The following is a 23,144-nucleotide window of genomic DNA, read 5'->3' on the forward strand; positions in this document are numbered from 1 at the left end:
AAAAACCCCAAAAAGTGTTGGATAAACCAAAGTCATTTAATACAAGAACCAAACGAGCCATTTTGTTACCAGTTCTTGGAAAAACCCAGGTCGCTCAGGAAGGAGAGACAGAGTCCCCAAAACCACTCAGTTCACACCAAAAACAGCAAAGTTCCAAAAATTCCTCTTTCCCTCCCCTCAGTAAAAAATACAGTACAATGATTCCATGTGTTCATGGTCCTATATACACCTCTAAAATACTCATTGACCAGAATTTACAACAAATACTCATTGACCAGAATTTACAACAAATCATCCTCCTGCCCCTTGGAGACATTTGACAAATATTGATTGATCCTTTCTTTGAAGCAAATCCAAGTATTTTTACCAAAAAAGGGACATTCCCAAAAACCTGTGGGTGTGTAGGGCCTGGTGTCCCACCTAGGTGCATAAAGCTCCCAAATTAGGTGGTGATCAGTGAAAAAAGCTGAAGGAAAATGAAATCCAAAAGCAAAAGCTGGGTGAGAGTTGGTGGCAGTGAAGGCACCTGGGGAGTTCAGAGCTCTCAAGGCCCCTGAAGAGGGGAGGCCACGCTGGTTTTGTACAAAACAACGAAAACAAAAATTAAAAATAGAAGTAAAATTCTTATTTGCTGAACTCAGCAAGACAAACATGGTTTTGTCTTTCCTCTTCAGCTGCAGGAACATCTTGAGGGGTCAGAAATCACAATTACACCAATAATCAGGGATAAAATTAATTGGTTTTTATCATGCAGAATAAAATGAAGCAAAACTGAGTCTGAGCTTCCAGACTGGGAATTTCTTGGATGCTGAAGTTGTCCAAGTTGTTTTATCCCAAGTGCTCCCAGCTGTGCACAGCCTTGGGGGGGCTGTTCCAGCTGCTCCTTCAAAGGTTTGGTTTGGTTGAGTCTGAGACCAGCAAAGCTCAGTTTAAACAGGACTGGCTGGGCTGAGGAGCAGGAAGGAGAACTCCTGCCCAGTGAAATTCTCTTTGTAATGACCCGACAAAATCCACAGAGGAATCACAGGCACTTCCTCCCTGCCCACAGAGCTGAGCTTTAATTGTCCTGGTTTGCAGCAAATGCACGATTCAGTCCCAGCTGATCCCTCCAGGGCTGGCTCCCATTATTCCCCAAAGATCCACAGGACATTGACTCCTGACAATCCCAGATTGACACGCCTGCAAAGCCAAAGGCATCACAATTAGTCATTTCTAATTAAAAGCTGCAGTTAATTCGATTTTAGCACCATTAATTATCACCCCACCATTCCCATCTTGTTCCATGGGATACCTACCCCAGCATCCCAGATTCCTTTGTCTTTATGATGTACAGGAACATCAGCAAGGTGTGGAACATGTTGTTCCTGCCCTGGAGCCACAGAGACACGAGGATTTAGAAATCAAAACAATTCAAAATTTCAGAGTTTTCCTAGGCTGGAACTTCCCCTTGGAACTTGCACTGGCCTCAAGGGGTGACATCAGTGACACCAGGGATTGTGACTTGGGGTTTTACAATAAATTGGCAGAGAATTCGTAAGAGGAAGATCCTGTCTCCTAAACAGACAGCACAGGTAGAATTCAGCAGCAGAGGAAGCACCACGTGCTGGGCAAACACCAAGCTGGACCAGTCCCTGTGTCAATGGACAGAAATGTGTCCAGGATTTAAAAAGAGCCCAAATCAGCCCTGGGAGTGATCCCTGAGAGCAGCAGGAGCACAGGCCCTGTACCTTGGGCAGGCTGTAGACGTGGCACTCGTAGATCAGCTCGTAGTGGGGAGGGTTGATGCTGCTCTGGTAGATGCAGAACACGTTTTCATTTGAAGTGTCTGAATTCAAAATTAATTTAAAAAAAAAAAAAAAAAACAAACAGATTCAGAGGTGCTGCTGTGACCCCAGAGGAACAGAGCAGCTGCAGGGCAGCCCATACCTGGTTTGTCTGGAGTCTGGATGAAGTGCTGGGAAGTGAAGGTTTTGCCATCGGGATACTTGGGGTGAGGGGGGAGCCTGGAGTCCAGGTAGGTGCAGAACACGTGCATCAGGATCTGGGCAAACACAGCCAAACCTCAGTGCCAGGGCCCCAAAACGCAGCACCTTCCTCCCCGTGGCCCCAGGGGTTAATGCCAGTCCTTGATAACCCAGGGTTACGATGCTGCCTTAGCCCCAGGCTTAGGAGCAGCTTCATGCCTGAATCACCAACGTCAGACTGAGGAGCTCTGAAAGCAGCTCTGCCCACCCCAAACCCAGCAAGGAACCTCCCCCTCTCCCTCATGGAAATCACTGCAAACTCGGGGCTGGCCACAGTCTCGGCAATGCCAGAACTGTGAAACAGAGCCCTGGGATGAGCATCCAGAAAACCAAGGGCAGCCTGAGGGTTGTCCCAACCCTTCCTGGAGAGTTCTCAATATTTTATGTGGGTAACACCAGCAAATTATCTGTGATCTGGTGCTCTCTGTGTTCCTTATACCCAACAGGAGCTGTTTGACAGGAAGAGGAAGATTTGCTAAAAAAAAAAAACACAAATCTTAAAAAATCTGTGAGATGCACCTTGGAGCTCACAACATTGTATCACCCACAATTAAGAAAAATGTGAAATTGTCTTTTTTTTTTTTTTCCTAATAGCCTTAAATTAATGTCAAAACTTCACTTGCACTTTTGAGCTGTTCCTTTTTATCAGGACACTCAGAGCTGCTCCACAGCTGGAAAATTCCAAATATTTAACCATTCCAACCAGAAAATCAAATCCTATTTCAAGGCTGATTTTCCACTTCCAGCAATGGAATCTCTTTCATCATCCGGCAGCAAAGCCCCATTTTCAGATTTCCCCAAGCTCCTCAAAGGCTTCCTGGCTGCTCCCTCCAAACCCTCCCCAAAATGCAAACATCCCTGGGATCCAGGGTGCTGGAGCTCACCGAGGAGTCGGTGGGAAGGTCCGTGTCCCATTTGCGGCCCTTGAAATCCCCGCCTCCGTTCCAGCGGAAGGAGCTCATGCACCCTCCCTGGGAGAGCTCTGCAATTACAGCAGTTGGCACTTCATGGGAATTACAGCAGTTTTCATTTCACTGCAATAACAACAGTTACTCCTCTGCAATTACAGCAGTTTGCACTTCATGGGGGCTGCAAGTGCCTCTAAACAAAGGGGGGTCTGCTGCAGGAAATGGGAACAATTCAAATTGGGGGGGAAGATATTGATCCAAGGGATGAAGCTACAGGAGGATTTTTGTTTGTGGATACTGAAGTGAAGATTTTTGTTTGTGGATACTGAAGTGAAGATTTTTGTTTGTGGATACTGAAGTGATGATTTTTGTTTGTGGATACTGAAGTGATGATTTTTGTTTGTGGATACTGAAGTGATGATTTTTGTTTGTGGATACTGAAGTGATGATTGTTGTTTGTGGATACTGAAGCCATGATTTTTGTTTGTGGATACTGAAGTGATTCAGTTTCACCCTGAGCAGGCAGGAGGAAATCATGGACTGGTTTGGATGGGAGGGACACTGAAAGATCAGGGAGTGCCAGCCGTGCCATGGCAGTGCCACCTCCCACTGTCCCTGGACATTCAGGGCTGCAGGGACACTCTGGGGTACAGAACCAATGGACTCCCTGCAGCATGGGAATGTGTGGCCATCAGAACAGCAGCACCACAAACCTCTGATCCTTTCCACCAAGTACTCCTGGTTTGGGGTCAGATCCAGGTACTGCACCAGAGCGTTGAGGGTGGGGATGAGCGGAGCCTTCACCAGGGCTGCCTGCTTCAGGCTGCTGATGCTGGCCTCTGTGACAGACACACAGACACACAGACACACAGACACACAGACTCAGCCTCAGGGGGCACTGCCGGCTCCCTGCCCAGCCCGGGCACACCCCAAACACGGCCCAGGCACTACAAAGTAGCACAAATCCCCTCCACATCAGCTACAAGGAAGCAACAGGAGCTTAAAGAGCAGCAGGAGAGAAACAAAGTGAAAACAAAGTGAAAACAAAGTGAAAACAAAGTGAAAACAAAGTGAAAACAAAGTGAAAACAAAGTGAAAACAAAGTGAAAACAAAGTGAAAACAAAGTGAAAACAAAAAGTGAAAACAAAAAGTGAAAACAAAGTGAAAACAAAGTGAAAACAAAAAGTGAAAACAAAGTGAAAACAAAGTGAAAACAAAGTGAAAACAAAGTGAAAACAAAGTGAAAACAAAGTGAAAACAAAGTGAAAACAAAGTGAAAACAAAGTGAAAACAAAAGCAGCACCTACAGGTCTTTAAGCACTTTGCAACAGTAGCTTTGGAGGAAACACTCCAAGAACAACCCAAAAAGAATCACTTCATTCAAAGCCAGCGCATCAAATCAGTTAATTTAAAACAACAGGAGAAGCAGCTGCTACAGAATCCTAACCTGACATGGAAAAGAGAACCCCAGTTCATCAGAATTTAAAAAAATTATAGAATTTTAAAAACCCCAGTTCTTTCAGGAGGTGGGTGAACTGAAGGAAGAACTTGGGAAAGCACATAGCAGTGGAGACAGTGAGACTTTTGGGAGACACTGAGAATTTACAGCACATCTGTCTTTGAAATGCTTTCTGCATGCTTAATGATTAATTTTTATTGATAATTTGAGCTGCAAAATTAAATTTATGGGAGAAAAATAAGAGGAATTTAAGAATTGTACCCAAATGTCCAAGCATTGATATTTATAGAAGTATTACAGAAAAGCTTCCCAGCTTAAAGAAATGCTGGAGGTGGAACAAAGCACCAAAAGAGAGCAGAAATGGAACAAAAATATTTCCCAGACCTAATTTATGCACCACCCATTCCAAGGAATTCCCAGGCTGCTGATCCTACCTCCAATCTGCAGCTCTGGACAGCCCATCCTCCTCAGCTGAGTGCTCACAGATTCCATCTCTTCCACCAGGGGCACCAGAATGGTGTCATTGATCCACTGCGAGGGAAAAGGGGAAAACTCAAGCTCAGAAGCAACAGGAATGTTTAATACACCCCTCAGCTTACACCCTGCAACCATCCCCACCGCAAGGCACTTCAACAGAAACACTGAGGCCAATCAAAGAGAGAAATAATTTAATTTAATTGTCAATTTAAGTGACCCCTTAGCTTCTGAAAAGGCAGAAAATTCAATGTTTAGGAGTTGGGAAACCCACCTGTGTCAGGTGGAGCTTTTCTGGACAGTGAGGAAAGGGGATTGATGCAGTCCCTCTCCTGTTTGGCTCAGGACAGCAGGGGATGATGAATGTGAGGGATTTGAGTGTGCCAGAGCACCCCAACCCTCCCCATCTCGGGCACACGGCACAGGGAGGGATTTCCCCCCTGGAACCCCTCAGAGGGGCACTCACATTCCTGAATTTCGCTGTCCAGGAATCCATGTGGTCCAGGAGCTGCCGGTTCATTGTCACCCGAGCCCAAACCTATGGAAAGGTTTATTAAATCCACAGGAGAACTCACTGGGGGTTTTAGGGTCTGTGACAATTCCTGCTTGCAAAAGGCAGGAGCTGGCTGAATGCTGGAGGACTGACCCAGCTCAAATCCAAACCTTTAAAATCCCATTTCTCCCTCTTGACTTCTTTTATTTTTGTGGAATTTACCTCCTCTGCAGCCTGTTTGGAGGTGAGATCAGCTTCATCCTTGTGTGCAGAAGGAGCCTGGGACCTGCAGGCCAGCTGATACTGGAACTTCCTCAGGATCTGTGCATGGTCTGCCATAGAACGGCTGTAATTCCAAAACGTTGGGCTGCTGGAGGGAGAGCTGGAATCTGAGCTCCCTGGAAAGGTTAATTAATTAATTAATTAATTAAGGAATTAAATTCAATTATTGCCAAGTGATTCTGGAGAAACAGCAGGGGACAACAGGTCAGTGTGAGTGAATGCACTGAAGTCACTCTGCAAAAACGCTGCATTTACCCTTATCTTGATTGTCCTCCCCTTATCTTGATTAACCCAGGAGAAAATGCCCTGGATTCAGCCCCTTATCTGAAACCACTTGGACAAGATCCCCCCTTATCAAGGTGATCTTATCTCAGTCCATTACAGCCTCCAGCTGCTACAGAGATAACCCAGCAGCATTCCCCTGCTGAGATCCTGCTCCAAGGAATAACTGGAGGAAAACTGCCTGAAGGGGAACAGTGGGGCTCTACCTCACAGGTGATCCAGAACTGAATGGTTCCTTTCCACTGGTGCTTCTCCCATCCCAAAAACCAACACTGCATAAAACCAGCACCTCTGCCCTGCCAAGCTTCTCCCAGCAAACCCCCCCAGTTTACCCAGCTGAACTCGGTGCTGTTTCTCCTCCTCGTTCCTCAGGAAGGTGTCCAGGGATTTGACATCTGTGATGCAGTCATCTTTGTAGGTGGAATTGTTGTACAGGATGGGAGAGAATCGGTAGTGAGACCTGATCCCAGCGCTGTCCACAGGCCCCACACTCACGGAATAGGGAGATCCGTTGGGAGAGTGGCTGAAGCTGGAAACCTTGGGAGAAAACAACAAAAACGACGAATTAATTTTCATTCCCGAGGCCGAGGCCGTGGCACAGGGAGGTGCTGGTAACGGTGCAGCTTACCTTGGTGTAGCTGCTGCCGGGCGAGAAGGTGCCCGGGCTGCTGTGGGAGGGGCTGGCCCCGGGCAGGGGCTGCAGCTGGGGGCTGAAGCCGCTCAGGCAGCCCGCGGAGAACTTGGGGCTGGCGCTGGGCGAGCGCGAGGGGCTGTAGCTGAGCACGCACTGGCCCTGCAGGGGCGGCGACGGCGGCAGCGACAGCACCCGCTTGGGGCCCGCCTCCCGGGGAGGAGCGACCTGCGCGGCTGCAAGGCAAGCACCGCAGTCAGCACACCGCCCTTCCTCACTGGAAATGTAACTCGTGCACTCTGAAGCACCGCAGTCAGCACACCGCCCTTCCTCACTGGAAATGTAACTCGTGCACTCTGAAGCACCGCAGTCACCACACCGCCCTTCCTCATGAAAAATACAATTAATGCAATCCTAGACATGTTCAAAGCTGGTCCTACAGAACTCCCATAAAACTGAGACCTGTGAGCCCAACCTGCTGGGGGATTCTCTAATATCCCACCAGCTCCCCCATCTGTACCACGCTAATTAATCTCTCAATTATCTAAAACACAATTAGTTTTTTCCGGGCAACAACAGACAGAACAAGAGGACGCAGTCTCACGCTGTGCCAAGGGAGGTACAGGCTAGAATGTGGAGTCACATGTGTTTGAGGGAAGTGTTCAAGGGAAGGCTGGATGTGGCACTGGGTGCCATGATCTGGTTGAGGTGTTAGAACATGGGTTGGACTCGATGCTCTTAAAGGTCTCTTCCAACCCAGAAATTCTGTGATTCTGTGATAGCTCCACCTCAAATGGCACAAACCGAACCAGAGCATGGAGCCCAGCTCCTGGCCCTGCACAGGACAACCCCAAACACCCCGCTCAGCTTACAGCCCTTGTCAGAGGAGAGAATTCAGAATAAAGAGGCCAGAGCTGCAGAAAGCACAATAAAACCGTGGAAAAGAGCAAAAGGAGGGTTTATCCCCACCTGCCCTGCGCAGCCAGCCCGTGATCGGCGGGCTGGGACTCGTCACCAAGCTGCCTGGTGCTGCTGTGTAGGTGAAGTACCTCCAGAAGTCAAACAGGGCATTGAGGCTGAACAGGGCTGCCAGGGCGAATTCTGCAAGAAACACACCAGTTTCTGTCATGGCTTGGGCAAAAATTACATTATTGGCAAAACCAGGCTGTGTCTATTTAAAACAGGTCATTGTTAGTGCTGCCAGTTTGGGGAAGTAGCCAAGATTTCTTCACTTCCTTAGGCAAGAACCATTGGAGATCATTTTCCTCAGTGCTGAAATTAATTTATTCATTTAAAATTTTGATTTTTGAAATGGGATTGTTATTTTCCAAATAAGAAATCTCATGATTCTTGCTTCTTTCCATCCTGTTTGACAGAGCTTAGTGTCTCCTCTGAAACCAACTTGAAGTGTTGTAAAATTCCACCCACACCCAGAGCACAACACAGCAGGAAAATAATTCTAAAGCTCTCTAAAGCCTTAATGCACACATTAAGAAAGATTTCACACATTAATTAAGTCCTCCCTGCCCATTTCCCATAGAGAAAAAGCTGTTAACACTCCTTATCTGCCCCTGGAAAAGATGGAACTCCAGCAGTTTCAAGGGAGATCACAGAAAACAAAACAAAGTTTTGGTCTAAAACTCAAACAGAAAAAAAAAAAACCCACCTTACAAACAACCTCCCAGCAATAAAAATAAGTAAAAATCAATCCTGAAATTTGATTTAAATGCTGCAACGACTCACCAATGTACCAGAGGGGAAAGCAGGTGATGTTGTAGTATGTGCTTAGGAGCTTCCCAGTCCTGAAAAGCAAAACAAGAAGGGAGAATTTAGCAGGAATTCCATCCTGGGGGATACTTAGGGCTGCACATGGTGGAATCTTTGCTGGTTTGGATCAGATGGAACAGTTAACTCACATTTCAGTGTAGATCATGCCTGCTACAGATATATTGAGGAGCCCCCAGGCCAGCACCACCTTCCTGGTCTCAGCCTGTTTCCTCATCTTCACAGCCAGGTCGATGAGGGACGTGTCTGGACTCCTGTTCGGTGTCATTGTCTGTGAGAACACAGGGAAAAGGCAAAATCTGAGAATTTTTAATCAACAGGAAGATTTCAGCCAGGTACTGAGGAACAGTGTCCATCTTCTGCCTCATTTTTGAATAATGTCCTTCAAAAAGAGGAGGGAAAGTTCCTGCCTCCTCCAGGCAAGACTGGTGTTTTTAGTGAAAATTCTCACTTATTTCAGTAGGTAACAGAGTATTTTCTGTCATATGAAACCCACAGATTTTATTTTCTCCTCTACGCCCAGTAACACCTTACATGAAGGAAATAACCCTGTATCAGGCAGGCTGCCCTCACATCACCCCCAGACTCCAACCCCTTCCCTGAACTTCTCCTGTCCCCTCCTCAAACCTCACCTTTCCCCCACGCCAAAGCTTTCCCCTGCCTTAGCACAAACCTCTTCGATGATCCTCCTCCTCAAAGTTCTCTGATGCCCTCTCCAAATTTAAACCCTCCCGCTTCTCACACTTCCCTTCTTTCCCCGCCCCAAACCTCTGCTCCTGCCACTCCCCAAACCCCTCTGATCCCCCTCCTCGCATTTCATCTGTGCACTGTCCTCCCAAACCCCTCTGATCGCCCTCCTCGCATTTCATCTGTGCATTGTCCTCCTCCCACACCTCTCTGATCGCCCTCCTCACATTTCATCGCTGCAGACCTCAATGTCCTCCTCCCCAAACCTCTCTGATCCCCCTCCTCACATCTCATCTCTGCAGACCTTTCTGATCCCCCTCCTCAAACCTCCCCTCTCCTCCTCACACCTCTCTAATCCCCCTCCTCCCCAAACCCCTCCGGTCGCCTCTCCCCGAACTCCCTTCTCCCCTCCCAACCGCCCTCCCCAAACCTCACCGCTCCCCCTCCCCACAGCTCCCGGTCCCCGTCCCGAAGCTCGGCCGTGCCCCCCGCCGTGTCCCACCTCACCTCTCGGCAGATCGGTCCCGTTTTTCCCTCAGCCCGGGCAGTTTTTTCCCCTTTTCCCGCCGCGCTCTCCGCTCCCCTCACGCCGCCGCGGCCTCGCGCTCAGTGCGCCTGCGCGGGCGCTCGCGCCGCGTCACCGGCCGCGCCGGGGGAGGGGCCAAAGGGGCGGGGGCTCGCGCGCTGGTTTTGGCGGGAAGAGAGTGAGGGGGCCGCCATGTTGGGGGGGGCGGAGGAGCCCTCGCAGTTTCGCTCTGGGGTTTTTCACTTGGCTTTACCGCTAAATTGTGTAGTTACTGTGAAAAACACCAGTCGCTTGTTTTTTAAAATGTTGAAAGTTTGATAGTAATAAAGTGGTTATAAAAATAGTAATACAATTAGAGTAATAATAATTTGGACAATTTGGATTAGGACAATATGAGACAATAGAAACAAAGAGTTACAGACGGTCCGGGTACCTTTTCTGGGCAAAATAAGCCCCAAAAAGGCCCCACGTTAACAGAGGATTAACCCTTAAAAACAACAGCCTGTTGCATATTCATACACCTCATACATGATGCATAAATTCCATTCAAACACAGGATTGTGTCTGGGCAGTGTCAGCTTCTTCCTCTGAATCCTGACAGCGCCTTCGAGGTGGGAAGAAGTTCACTTCTCCTGATAATGGATGGGGCAATAAATTCCTTTTTTCTGAAAGATTCGGGTGTCCTGTGGCTGCTATCTGGCTGCGAGTCCTTTCTTTAAAAAAGTATCCTACATAGCATAGTTTCTATTTTAACATTTTTTATAACCTAAAACTATATTTAACACACTACTCAGAAGAATTAATAGAGCATTACTAACACAACACATATAATATTCATTTTAATACTTGCGAAAAGCCAATCATCAATATGTATTTTTGACATTGTTTATGCATTTTAACAAACAAATTAATGTTTATTGGTTCTAAATTGCACAATCCTCTTCATTAATTACTATTGTAATAAATGTTCCCTATTCACTTCCTCACTTTTTATACTGATCTCGTACAAATTATTTAGTAATTTTGTTATCTTTTTCTCAGACATAAAGTCTCCAAGCTTTCAGGCCTTAATTTCCTCTATTTTCTGGTTACTGCAATATCCTTGAAGTGCCATAAATTTAAATTCCCACATGCCCAGCCTTCAAATTCTTTGAGTCTGTTCATTGAAATTTGTCAGGGTTCATTTTAACAGACTTATTTGATGATTTCATGATCAAAGTAATAATAAATGTCTGTGGAGAAGCTTTCTTAGTGCTTTAAAAGTGGGTGCTGCTCATAAATAATTAAAATGACCAATTAAAAATTAGGAAAGTTGTATCATTTCCAACACATGCGTGACTTCAAATTTTTGTCCAGGTGTAGCTTCACATTTCTGCTCTGAAATGCTGTAAATGGAAAGGGTTGTGTGAGGATAACTCCTCCAAATTTGAGGGTCTTGATTTCCTAATTTAAGGAGAACTGAGTTGGAAATACACGGCTCCATTGCAGCCAGGGTTATTACACTGACATAAACTCAGATTTTCCTGACATAAAGCCTAAAGATTTTCCAGAAACATCAAAAATACGGGCTCTGCTTCTAAAATGACTTCTGTGTACAAGTGGTGAAGCACATACTGAAAGCCCTACTCATTCCTTATCCAGGGCATTTCCAAGGGGGACTGGGGACATGGAGGCAATCCATCATTTACAGAAATAATAATTCCCCCATCGGTGATCCAAAATAAATTGGCTTTATAGCAAATTAACTCTGATTATCCCGGGGATGAGCTGCCAGTGGAGCCCTTTGCCCTGCCAGTGAAATATTTCTATCCAAAGTTTCTGGGATTTTTTTTTTTTTCCCTAAAAATCACAGGAGAGGCTACAGCACTGGATCTTGGTTTGCATCATTTGGGGCAGCAACAACACAGAGTCTGGATTTTACAGAAATGGACCGACCCCGCTGAAATTTAATGATTTTTGGGGCTTTTCTATTTTTTGTTGTTGGGGGCTTGTATCCATTCTGGCCTCTCTCAGTGAAAATCTGTACCAAAGAGGGATTTTGTGTGAGGAGGGGGTTTGGCAGCTGAGGCTGACTGACCTTTGTCTCGGCCGGGTGTCCCCAGGCTGTCGCTGAGTCACAGGGTGACAGCAGAGCTGTGCAGGGCAGTGGGAGAGCCCTGCCTGCCTCACCCACACACCCTCCACCCACCCACCCACTCGGGGAGCTGCTCTGAGCCTCAGCCCAGTTGTTTGGGGTTTGTTTGAGCTGCACGGGGCTCAGGGGGGACCGTGGTGACATCGTGCCTGTGGAGGAGCTGCTCAGTGCCACCAGACCTGCTCTGCTGCTGGCTGCATCCCGCGGGGCTCTGCTGCTTCTGGTGAGCTCCCTTCTTCCCCGCCCTGCTGTGCCACCTCTGCCTCCTGCTGCTCCCTGGGGGTTTGCAGCCTCTGAAAACCCAGAATGGTTTGGGTGGGAAGGGACCTCAAAACCCACCCGGCTCCAACCCTTCAATTGTCCCAATGCCCAGCCTGGCCTTGGACACTCCAGGCAGGAATTCCTCATTGCCAAGATGCCACCCATGGCTGCCCTCTGGCAGTGGGAGCCATTCCCTGTGTGCTGTCCCTGCAGGCCTTGTCCCCAGTCCCTCTGCAGCTCTGCTGGAGCCCCTGCAGGCCCTGCAATGTGCTGGGAGCTCTCCCTGGAGCCTTCCCTGCTCCAGGGGAACATTCCCAGCTCTCCCAGCCTGACATTGGATCCATCTCCTCTCCAAGACATTCATGGACCCAGGGGCTTCACTTGGAATCTCAGCAAACCATGAAGGGTCTCTCATGAAGGGTCTCCCTTCCCTTTTCCTCTCTTCTCTCCCCATTTCCCATAAAAATCCGTCGGGATGGATTCTGAGTGTCCCAAATCCCAGAGCAGTCTGGGTGGGAAGGGACCTCAGCAGCTCCATGGATTCCTCTGGATTCACTCCAATTTCATGGATGCCCATGGCTCAGGGCTGGTCTCCAGCCCCTTTAGTGCCTCATGGTCATCACTGGGGACCCTGCAGCCCCCCAGGGGTTGAGGGATGAGTCCAAGGTGTGGATTTAGATGAAATGCCGTGGGTGGAGGCCCCAGAGGATGCTGATCAGGGCACTCAGAGCTTGTTGGGATACTTTGGATCCTGCCATCAGGTTTGGCAGGGTTTCTTGGCAGCCCTTAAACCCATGTGGGATGCGGCATGAGTAATGAAACGAGCTCTAATTTTGCCCCAGATTAAATCCCTTCTTCCTGTTTGCAAAGAGTGAGCCGTGGCAGGTCCTGTGGGCAGTCAGCTGATCCTTATGAAATATTGGTGTCTGGAACTGCAGCTGGGGTTTGACTCCCACCACAGCTCCTGCTGCAGTTCCAGAAGCAGGAAATGCCTGTGATGGCTCCTGTCTCTGGGGATAAATTTTGATTCTTTGGTTTAAGTTGAGGGAGTGGAGATTTTTTTCCCCAGGGACTGGGTTTGGTTAAACCTTAGAGACCAGAGCAGTTCTGCTTTGCCCCCAAGACACAGCAGCTACAGATGACTCAATCCTGCAGGCCAAAACAGGACTAATCCCTGCCTGGGGCTCCCTTTGTTCCCAAAAACCTGAAACAAAGGACTTGCCTGGGCTGTGAACACAGCAGAACACCTGAGGAGGAGTGGGTGGGAGTGGAGCTGAGAGGAGACTCCTCAGGAGGTGCTGAGATACAACTGAGATCTTCATTAAAAATTTCCTCCGGGAATTGCTTTCCATTCTCCTGAGGTGGATCGAGCAGCTGAACATCTCCGCTCTCTCTGCTCCCCAGGAGCCCCAGGTGTGCCAGCAGGGGCAGCTCCTGGCTGTTCTCAGAATCCTTTTGGTTTGGATCAACACAAAGTTTATCCAGCAGTTTATCCCCGTGTGCACCTGCAGCTGTGGGACAGCCACAGCTGGGGCTTCCCACGGGAGAAAATTCCCAAAGCTCAGGCAGGACTCTGCCTCCCACGGGGATAACAACTCCTCAAACATCCCTTGGAGCCCCTCAAAATGCCAACCAAGCGCGGGCTGGCCGAGCTCCTGCCCCCAGTGAGAGCTGGATGAGTTTAGTCTGTCCCTGCTCTCCTCTGCCCTAAAGAACACACACATTTTTGTGGTCAGAGCTTTGGGACCGACTCCTCCCCCCCTGGTCTGGATGTGTCAGTGGAAAATATTTTTTTGGAGGTGAAATCAGCCTGCTGGTTGCCTTGAAGGCTCTGATAAATGTGAGAACTCGATCACATGGAGTGATAGGTGCTATCAGATGTGTTTGATCTGAAAAATAAAGCTCTGTATAAATTGCCCCTCGCCAGGCCCAGCTGGACTTGCAGCAAACATGAAGCTGATTTTGATCTTCAGTGCCCTCATCGGGGCTTCCCTGTGCCTGGAAACCTTCGTGGGGTGAGTTCCACTTTTGTGGAAAACCTTTCATTTAGGGCTGGTATCCTCTTGTTGTTTTTCATGGTCTCACCCTCACAAAATCTGCTCGGGGCACATTTTTTTGGTTTTTGTGACTGATTGTTCTCCTTGCTTTGCTGTTATGGTGTTTAAGGGAACCTTTCTTTTCTTTGGTTTGGGTTTTCTAAGGAGAGGGGTCCAGCTGTGGAGTTGAGCTCCTCAATTCCTGCTCATCCAAGGCTTCATTTTGGCTTCACTGCAAAAGCAGAGCTGAAAGACCAGAACCTGTCCTCACAGCACAAAGTTCACCACTTTTCCTTTTTTCCCCAAGTTTCTTATTTCTCTTTCTTCCTCTTCTTTCTAAGCATTTAAAATCCTGATATCCAACCAGTAAATTCTGAAGGTTTCTCTTTGTGTTTCATTGCAAAAATTATCCCACAAGGTATTTCCTCACACCCTCACTGACCTTGGAAGTACCTTAATAATTAAAGATTATGAAATCCTACTGGATAATTCCTGAGGTGCAGGAAGTGAGCACTAGATTCCAGTGAGTAAATCTGTGCATGAAGGTTTAAGGATTAAGAATAAAAAATAATATAAATAATGTCCCAAAAGGAGGGGATTTGTAAAGCCAGGAGGGGCTATTTTGAGGGGCTATTTTTCATTTAATCCTGAGCTGAATTCTGCTTATTCCATTCCTCAGCAGCTGTGGTGAATTCACAACAGAATCCAGTCCAGATAAAGCTTATGGACAATCCAGTAATAAGTAATTAATGAGGAAAAGTTCATTCAGAGCTGATTTAACGGGGTTCAGCAAAGAGATCTGATCCCTCTCCTGGCCAGGGAGAGGATCCCGGTGTAAACGCGGTGTAAACGCGGTGTAAACGAGTCCTGCTCTTTGCTCTGCTCCCCAAACATTGGATCCTTCCCCATCTCAACTGGAATATCATTGTCCCACAAAAATTCCCGATGGATGCAGGATTGATCCTTGTGATTTAAAACCCATCCACGTTGTCCGGTTTGTGAGGATGGTGCGGGTGGCTGGGTGAACTCTTGGGTGACACCAAATCCAGTGATGAAAGGAGCCATTGACACACAATTAACACCGAATTAACGATCCCAGGAACAAACCTGAGCCTGCTTCTGAAAACACTGACTTATTGCAGGCACCAGGTTCTCCGGATCAAGACCAAAAATGAGGAGGAGGTCAAGCAGCTGCAGCTCCTGGAATCGCTGGAACACCTGCAGGTGGGTCATGGCCGCAAGAGGCATTTTTGGATTTGCATCTCATCCACAACAGGTCAGGCTGTGAATTTCCATCTCATTTGGAAGGTTCCCATCACTCTGGGGCAGCTGCCGTAAATAATTTTATTCTCTCAACACTTTAAATTTGACCAGCAAGTTCGAGTACCAGCTCAGTGTTCAGGAGGGCCAGAATTGATTTTTTTTTTTTTTTCCCTACTGGTTTTACATCATATTTGAATTGCTAGATCTTCATCTCAGTGTTGAAAGACTTGTTTTTCCAGTGGGAATGGCAATATTTTGTCTCCCAGAGTTATGGAAGGAATTTATTAGTTGGTCTACACTGCATTGAAACAGGAAAACACAGTGTAAAATTCCAGGTTATTACTCTTATTGCCATTGGTGAGAATTTTTAACATAATTTTTAAAAATCCCTGGCTTAAAAAATATATTATGAATAATTTAGAAATTAAAATTAAGAAAAGTCCTACCAAAGGAGAGAGAAAAGGAGAAATTAAAACAATGGGTTTCATATTACCTAAGACTGGAATATGGAGTTTTTCTTGAAATTATTTCTAGTAAAAGGGAAGAATAATAAAATAGTCATCAGAGCAATTAAAATTTCCTCTTGTTTGTGTGACCAAAGCCTAGAAGTCAGTGAAAAACTGACTCAGGCCCTCGTTATTTGTTATTTTATTGAGTTATCAGAAGAACTGATACAAGGTTGTGGTGAGGCCACAGAGATTGGAGCATTCCAGGGCTCCTCGCTGCAGGGGCCTTTGGACTTGGGAGAAATCAGCATTTCTAGAACTCTGCCAGAGCTGCTTGCAGGATGCCTTCCCCAAACCAAATCCATTTTCCTTTCCCTCTCCAGCTGGATTTCTGGATCAACCCCTCTGCCCCTGCCCTCCCTGTGGATGTGAGAATTCCTGCTGCCAGTGTCCAGCCAGTGAAAGCCTTCCTGGAATCCCAGGGCATTCAGTATTCCATCCTGATTGAAGACCTGCAGGTGGGCACCTATTTCTTTCATCTTTTGGAAGCACTGATTGACAATTTGGCCTCACTCCCACTTTCCCACACTCTGTTTTCTGTGGGATCCTCCCCTCATTTTTGTAGGCTGTGGATTATTCCTCAAAGACAATCCATGGATTGCTGTGGTGTTCTCTGAGTGGTGACATCAATGAACTCCACAGGGCTCTTCTGACAGCCCCTGAGGAATTCCACGTGGACTTTTCACCCCAGACATTTGAGAATCCCAACACTGAAGTTACTGATCAGTCAGTAAACTCTGCTGAGTGGTTATGGATACAAATCACCCACTTGGGCACTAATCTGACATTTCCTCATGAGCAGTAATCCCCAAAGGGCGCCTGAACCAGCATTAACTCACTGCCTTTTCATTTATTTATCTTTTAGCAGTGAAGCAGACACTTCTCACCATTTGAATGTTATTTTAGGATGTTCTGGATAAAGAAAGGCAGGACATGGCTGAGAGCGCCCAAAGGCAGCGCAGCACCAGCAGCTTTGACTTTGGTGCTTACCACACTCTGGATGATGTGAGTACCTCAGGGGAAGAGCATTCTGATTTTTTCTGGTCTTTTTGCATGCTGTCTTCAATTCAACATCCTATATTAGCATCTAAAATGTCCTTGCAGCTTTTTCTGGCACGTGGGTTTGTTTTGTGCAGTATTAATTTTGTGTTCAGAACAATCTGAGCTGATCAAAATTCCATAAACTCTCCTGCAGACTCTGTCAAAACCCATCCTTCCAAAGAAAGAGACATAAAGGGATCTTGAAACTGGGAAATAAAGAACTAAAAAGAAATAAAGCTGTGGCTTCCCCATCCTTGGGAGTGTCCAAGGCCAGGTTGGAGCAACCTGGGGTGGTGGAAGGTGTCCCTGCCTGGGGCAGGGGGGTGGAAGGGGATGGGCTTTCCAACCAATGGTAGAGCACATAAATGTGATATTAACGTCCTCAGAGATGATGTTCATGTCCTCATGGCCTTGCATTTCAGATCAATGCAGAACTGGACCAACTTGCATCTGAGCACAGCTTTGTGGAGAAGATCCAGATCGGGGAATCCTACGAGAAGCGGCCTCTGTACGTCCTGAAGGTGCGACAGACACCATGGAACGGCTCCAAGGGGATGAATGACAGCACAGGCCAGGGCACCCCCGTCTGTTATGGGCTGTGCTGGACTGAGGGGTGCCGGGCTCTGAGACGCTGTGTTTGGTTCCCAGTTCAGCACCGGAGGCTCCAACCGCCCGGCCATCTGGCTCGACGCCGGCATCCATTCCCGCGAGTGGGTCACGCAGGCCAGCGCCCTCTGGATCGCCAACAAGGTTCTGCAGCTGGGCTTCATCCTGGGCCGCTCTGGGCAGTGCTTGCTGCTCTTTCAGAGCGTATCACCCCTCTGCGTGTTCAGTCATTTCACCTCCCAAAAGCAGCTGACTCCCTGGGGATGTGGTGGCTGCCTCAACCTGGAACTGGAACCTCTGTCCTGTTAGAACAGCTGAGTTTAGGCAGACACAATGCGGTGGTTCAGGTGAAATTGTTACACAAATAACCAAAGGCTTTGAGGTTGTATTGCTGCTTTGCTCTGCTCACCCAGAGCAATGCAGTGGGGTTGGTTTCCTTCCACAAAATGCCCAGGCCTCCAGCTCTCTGTAAATGAGGATTTAAATCATGCTGGAAGTGACTGAGCCACCAGAGAAGTCACAGGATCACAGAATAAGGATCATGAAGTCCAGCTCCTGGCCATGCACAGAACCACCCCCAAGAGCCACCCTGTGCCCAAGGGTGTTGTCCAAAAGCTCCCTGGCCTCTGTTAGTACAGCTCAGTTGACAATTCCCAACCTGGCTCTTCCATCTCAGTCTTAAAGTAGCCTTGGCCTGTCCTCTGGGACAAGGAGGAGGAAATTTGTTATCCTCTTCTATTTTATTCTAAAGACCTCCTGTCTTCAGAATAAAATAATAAAACAGATTCTCTGCTCACTCCACACATATAACAAGGCACAGTTATGGCCCACAGATAATGGATGTTTGTATTTCCCTGCCCCAAATTCCAGCCTTTCCTGTGTCCCAAACAATGAGGGAATGAACATCTGGGAAGGAATTACTCTGCTAAGCAGGGTGTGCTCTGTCTCTGCCTAGATTGCCTCTGACTATGGAACAGATGAGTCCATCACCTCCCTGCTGGACAAGATGGATCTTTTCCTGCTGCCAGTGGCCAACCCTGATGGATTTGTGTACACTCACACCTCGGTGGGTCAGCTCTTTGAGCTGAGTGAGATTCCAAAGAAATAATAATATGAGGGAAGTGGGCTCTGAAAGTCTTAATGCTGTGAGAGGAGTTACCAAAGAGTTGGGCAGATAAAGATCCTCATCATTTGTCTAACCCACTGTAAATACCCATTTTTTAGCAAATACATTTGATTGTTGACCATTGGCCCATCTTGGCAGTCAGAAATACTCTTGGGATCATGGCTAGGCTCAATCCCCCATGGATGGGGAGCAGTTTTGGTGCCAGCACCCAGACTTGGTCCCTTTTGAGCATTTCTCTGTTGCAGAACCGCATGTGGAGGAAAACCCGCTCCAAGATTCCCGGCAGCATCTGCGTCGGAGTCGACCCCAACAGGAACTGGGATGCAGGTTTTGGAGGTAGGGATGGAGCTTCTGGATTCTGGATCCTGTTACACAGAACCAGCAGCTGCCTTTATAAAAGGGGATTAATCACTCTGGAGCACAGGGTGAGGCAGCATCATGGAATTGTGGAATCACAGAATGGTTTGGGTTGGAAGGACCCAAAACATTATTTAGTTCCACTCCCCGCCATGAGCAAAGCCACCTTTCATTATCCCAGGTTGTTCCCAGCCCCATCCAACCACAGAATACCCCCAGGAATGTGGATTCCTGGGTTGCTGGGCAGCCTGTTCCAGGTTGCATCATCTCAAAGCGCATCCCTTGAGCATTCACACTCTGTCACTGCTGTTTGAGCATTTACCAGCGTTTAAGGCCTTGCTTTGGCTGCAGCCCTGTCCTTAGGAAAGCCCAGCTTTGTGGGGTCTGCCCTGACCTCCCAGGAATTCCCCTCCTCAGGCTCTGTTCCCTCCTTGCACCCCCAGGTCCTGGAGCCAGTAACAAGCCCTGCTCCGACTCCTACCACGGGCCCAGCGCCAACTCCGAGGTGGAGGTGAAATCTGTTGTTGACTTCATCAAGAATCATGGAAACTTCAAGGCCTTCCTGACCCTCCACAGTTACTCCCAGCTCCTGATGTACCCCTATGGATACAAATGCACCAGGCCAGATGACTATGCTGAGCTGGTGAGACAGCAGGACTTGGTTTTACCTTCCTCTCTTCTGTCCAGCTGCCTTTCTGTACTTTCCTTGCTCTTCCCTGCTGGCAGCACCACAGCTGGAATAATATCTCTGAGGCAGTGTGGATCTCACAGCCATCATTCCAATGGGAAAGACCTCTGGAGGTCTCTGTTCTAACCCTGTGCTGAAAGGGCTTTGGAGTCAGAGCCAATTTCACTCTGAATTTGGATTGTTTTGATATTTCTAAAGAAGAATTCTTTTTCAAGCTCATCCCAAAGTTTCCTTAATCTCATGGGGATTTTTTTTTGTCCTAATACCTAAATGCAGTTCCCCTGTGGCAGTTTGTTGCCTTTTTCCCCTCTTCACAAAGAACCCAGCTCTGTTTTCCATCCAGCCCCCATTACATAGTTGAAGTGAGCACAAATTTGACCTTGGAGTATTGGGAGATCCCAACTGCCTGGGGAATTTCTGGTATCTCTTGGGCCTTCCCTTGACAAGCCAGTGAGATAAACACTGGATGAGCACTTACAGAACCTGCTGGAAGTTACCTCACCTGCAGTGGCACCTCCCAGAAATGCTGTGGGAGCTGTGGCTGCTGGTAGTGTGAATCACCTCCAAAGCAGATTGGAGATTTCTGGTGAAATCCCAGTGTTTAATCTCAGGAGCTATGGCTGCTTCCTGACTTTCCCTTCATCTCCTCCCCTGCAGGAATCTCTGGGAAGAGCTGCTGCCAATTCCATCCGCTCCCTCTATGGCACCACCTTCCAAGTGGGCCCCATCTGCAGCACCATCTGTGAGTATTTGGCCACTGAGAGCTTTTAGGGCTGTCCCAGGACACCAATCCCTGTCCTCCCCACAGGGTGTGTCCCTGCTGGAAGCCACAGTGTCCCTGTGCAGTGACACCACAGGTCACACGTCACCCCTGAGCGTTCCCATCCAAACCTCATCCTTGTCCCCCAAAACACCAGCAGCAGGACAACAGAGCTCCAGCATTGCTCTGCTGCCCCTCTGGACCATCTCCCTTTCCCTTCCAGACCAAGCCAGCGGGGGCAGCATTGACTGGGCCTACGACAACGGCATCAAATATTCCTTTGCCTTCGAGCTGAGGGACACGGGGCGTTACGGGTTCCTGCTGCCCGCCAACCAGATCATCCCTGCTGCCAAGGAGACCTGGCTGGGCCTGATGAAAATCATGGAGCACGTGAGGAACAAGTCCTCCTGAGAGCTGGGCTGGGACTCAGCTCTGCAGCACAGCTCAGAAATCCTCCATGATGGCTGTTGTGATAGAAAGGGCTGAATAAACCCCTGTTCATTCCCCCCATGGTGTTTGCATGTGTTCCTTGTGTGTGACACATCCCTGAGGAGATTTTGGGCCACAACCCTCCCTGCCCACCCTCCAGTGCCACCCCAGCCATGGCAGGGACACCTCCCCCTGTCCCAGGCTGCTCCAGCCCCAGTGCCCAGCCTGGCCTTGGGCACTGCAGGGATCAGGGGCAGCCCCAGCTGCTGTGGCAATGCCAGCCCAGGCAGGAATTCCTCATTGCCAAGATGCCACCCATGGCTGCCCTCTGGCAGTGGGAGCCATTCCCTGTGTGCTGTCCCTGCAGGCCTTGTCCCCAGTCCCTCTGCAGCTCTGCTGGAGCCCCTGCAGGCCCTGCAATGTGCTGGGAGCTCTCCCTGGAGCCTTTTCCAGGCTGAAGGGGCTGATGCAGAGGGCCTGGTGTTAACCAGCATAATCCAGGCTATGGAACTAATTAAAGGAATTTAATTTCCCTTAATGAGCCTCAGGACCCTGCCAGGCCCCTGACCACTGTCCTCAAGTGTACACCCCCATATATTTGGCTGCCCCTTTTCTCCCTCCCAGGTGTTCCCAGTGGACATGGCTGAAGGGAAGATGAAGGTGGGAGGACATCTCCCCTGATCCATCACCCAGCCCCTCAGGAGCCCCTCGTTCCATTTTCATCCTGCAAATTTCTTGGGGATTAAGAGCAAAGAGCTCAGGAGGCCCTGAAGGATCAGAGATTAGCTCTGGCTGCTGCTGCTGTGGTGATTATTGAGTCTAACAGGTTTATCTTGGTGTCTTGTGACCCCCCAGCAGCTGGTGAGTTACTCACCCTCGGAGGCTGGCAGGAGAGCAAACAGCGCTGATGTGTCCGATAAAACCCTGCGGACTTGGTCTCAGCTGCTGGCAGGAAAAGGGGAAGGTGCAGCTGAGGGAAGCAGCCCAGGGCGCTGGGTTTGGGTTAAAAGCAGCTGGTTTGGAAAGCAAAGCCATGCTTGGGGCAGCCAGTGCTGCCCTTGTGTCCCTGTCTCCTTTGCTCATGGCCTTATCCAGTGGCACTGCTTCCCAAACTGACCCAGTTTCCAAAATCCCACCCTCTGCCCAGTGACTAAAAACTACTGATGGTAAATGCCAGGGACAGGGACACAGCTGGCTCTTGGACCTGGAGGAGCTCTTGTCCCCAGAGCAGGAACTGCAGAGCCTGAGGAGCCTTGGCTGGGAGTGTGGAACTGTCACCTTGTCCTGGTGTGGAAGCTCATTCCAACCATCCAGGGCTCGAGGGCTCCTGTCCCCTCCTCCTGAAGTGCCTGGTGTGAGGAGAGCTCCAGGTCTGGAACCCAAGCTCTTCACCACAGAGAGTGATGGGAGAGGCAACAGCCTCACCTGGAATGAGGGAGAGCCAGGAGGGACACCAGGAAATGCTTTTCATCAGGAGGAGAAGCAGCAGGACCTGGTGCCAGCGGGGCTGTGCAGCCTCCATCTCTGGAGGACTCCAAGATCCAGCAAGGAGGGCCCTGGTGGGTCCCCAGAGCTGCCCATGCCACACCCAAGCATTGGATACAGAACTCCTATGGTCCCTTCCCACCTCAACCACCCCATGATCCTGGAACCCCCTCAGCAACAGCCCCAACAGACCCCACACCTTCCCCCGGCACCTCCTGCTCCTGGTGCAGCCAGAACCCCCTGGATTCAGTGGAGAAAACCACGGTCAGAGGATGTCAACTGTAAAAGATGCCCCGGGAGGTGCCTGCCAGCCTGGGAACACAGCCCAGGAACCCAGAGCATCCCTGACAAGCACGGTGGGAGCTCAGGGGCAGCGCAGATAAGGCCCAACAAAGGCCCTGCTGTAACCTGCAGAACAAAGACACTGCTTTACCTGGGGAACAAAGACACCTCTGACAAACTGACCTCATGGATAGCCCCACTCAGTGACAGCTGCTCACAGCCCCTGCTTACACTGAAAACATAAAAATAATTCATTTTCTACCCAAAAATGAGCCTTTCTTTCTGAGCATTACCCCAGCTGAACGTCCTTGTGCACCTTTGAGCTCCACGACTTCTGTCCGCTTTGAAGTGAGATTTCATCCACCATCAAGTGACCCCACTCCTGGGAATGGTTTGATGAATTATTTGAATAATATATCTTACATTTTATACATCTGTATCTATATCTATATACATGTATGCATAAACTAATTAATCATAAATAAATCTACATTTAAATGTTTGTTTTTTCTGCAAGTAACTTTGTAGTAGCTTGTCATTACACATGCATTACTAATCATAATTATGATTGACTTACTCATAGCAATGTGTAATGAAGAAATCCATGGAAACAAAGAG

The 23,144-nt window shown here is 48.5% G+C and overlaps 2 protein-coding genes across 3 annotated transcripts; one reads left to right on the top strand and one right to left on the bottom strand.

Moving 5' to 3' along the window:
• Window positions 1-17: 17 nt before the first annotated feature.
• Window positions 18-9,627, bottom strand: TMEM209 (transmembrane protein 209). Its single transcript, XM_059473175.1, has 15 exons — window positions 9,534-9,627; window positions 8,471-8,610; window positions 8,298-8,356; window positions 7,524-7,655; window positions 6,552-6,790; window positions 6,256-6,460; window positions 5,582-5,757; window positions 5,333-5,404; window positions 4,827-4,923; window positions 3,646-3,771; window positions 2,909-3,006; window positions 1,927-2,041; window positions 1,728-1,825; window positions 1,296-1,369; window positions 18-1,179 (listed from the first exon to the last, which is right to left on the bottom strand). The coding sequence occupies exons 2-15, from the start codon at window positions 8,605-8,607 to the stop codon at window positions 1,125-1,127; spliced, it is 1,683 nt and encodes a 560-aa protein (XP_059329158.1). The 5' UTR covers window positions 8,608-8,610; window positions 9,534-9,627; the 3' UTR covers window positions 18-1,124.
• Window positions 9,628-11,829: 2,202 nt separating this feature from the next.
• On the top strand, window positions 11,830-20,840 carry LOC132073433 (carboxypeptidase A2-like). Of its 2 annotated transcripts, none has more exons than XM_059472502.1 (12): window positions 11,830-11,909; window positions 13,875-13,962; window positions 15,126-15,207; window positions 16,076-16,210; window positions 16,659-16,757; window positions 17,216-17,314; window positions 17,442-17,543; window positions 18,355-18,465; window positions 18,771-18,861; window positions 19,326-19,525; window positions 20,228-20,312; window positions 20,554-20,840. In XM_059472502.1, the coding sequence occupies exons 2-12, from the start codon at window positions 13,898-13,900 to the stop codon at window positions 20,739-20,741; spliced, it is 1,257 nt and encodes a 418-aa protein (XP_059328485.1). In that variant the 5' UTR covers window positions 11,830-11,909; window positions 13,875-13,897; the 3' UTR covers window positions 20,742-20,840. The 2 variants fall into 2 exon arrangements, with proteins under 2 accessions (XP_059328485.1, XP_059328486.1); XM_059472503.1 differs by lacking the exon at window positions 11,830-11,909 and adding an exon at window positions 13,753-13,787.
• Window positions 20,841-23,144: the final 2,304 nt, after the last annotated feature.

This window comes from Ammospiza nelsoni, chromosome 5, assembly GCF_027579445.1.
Source record: "Ammospiza nelsoni isolate bAmmNel1 chromosome 5, bAmmNel1.pri, whole genome shotgun sequence".
Lineage (NCBI taxonomy): Eukaryota > Metazoa > Chordata > Aves > Passeriformes > Passerellidae > Ammospiza > Ammospiza nelsoni.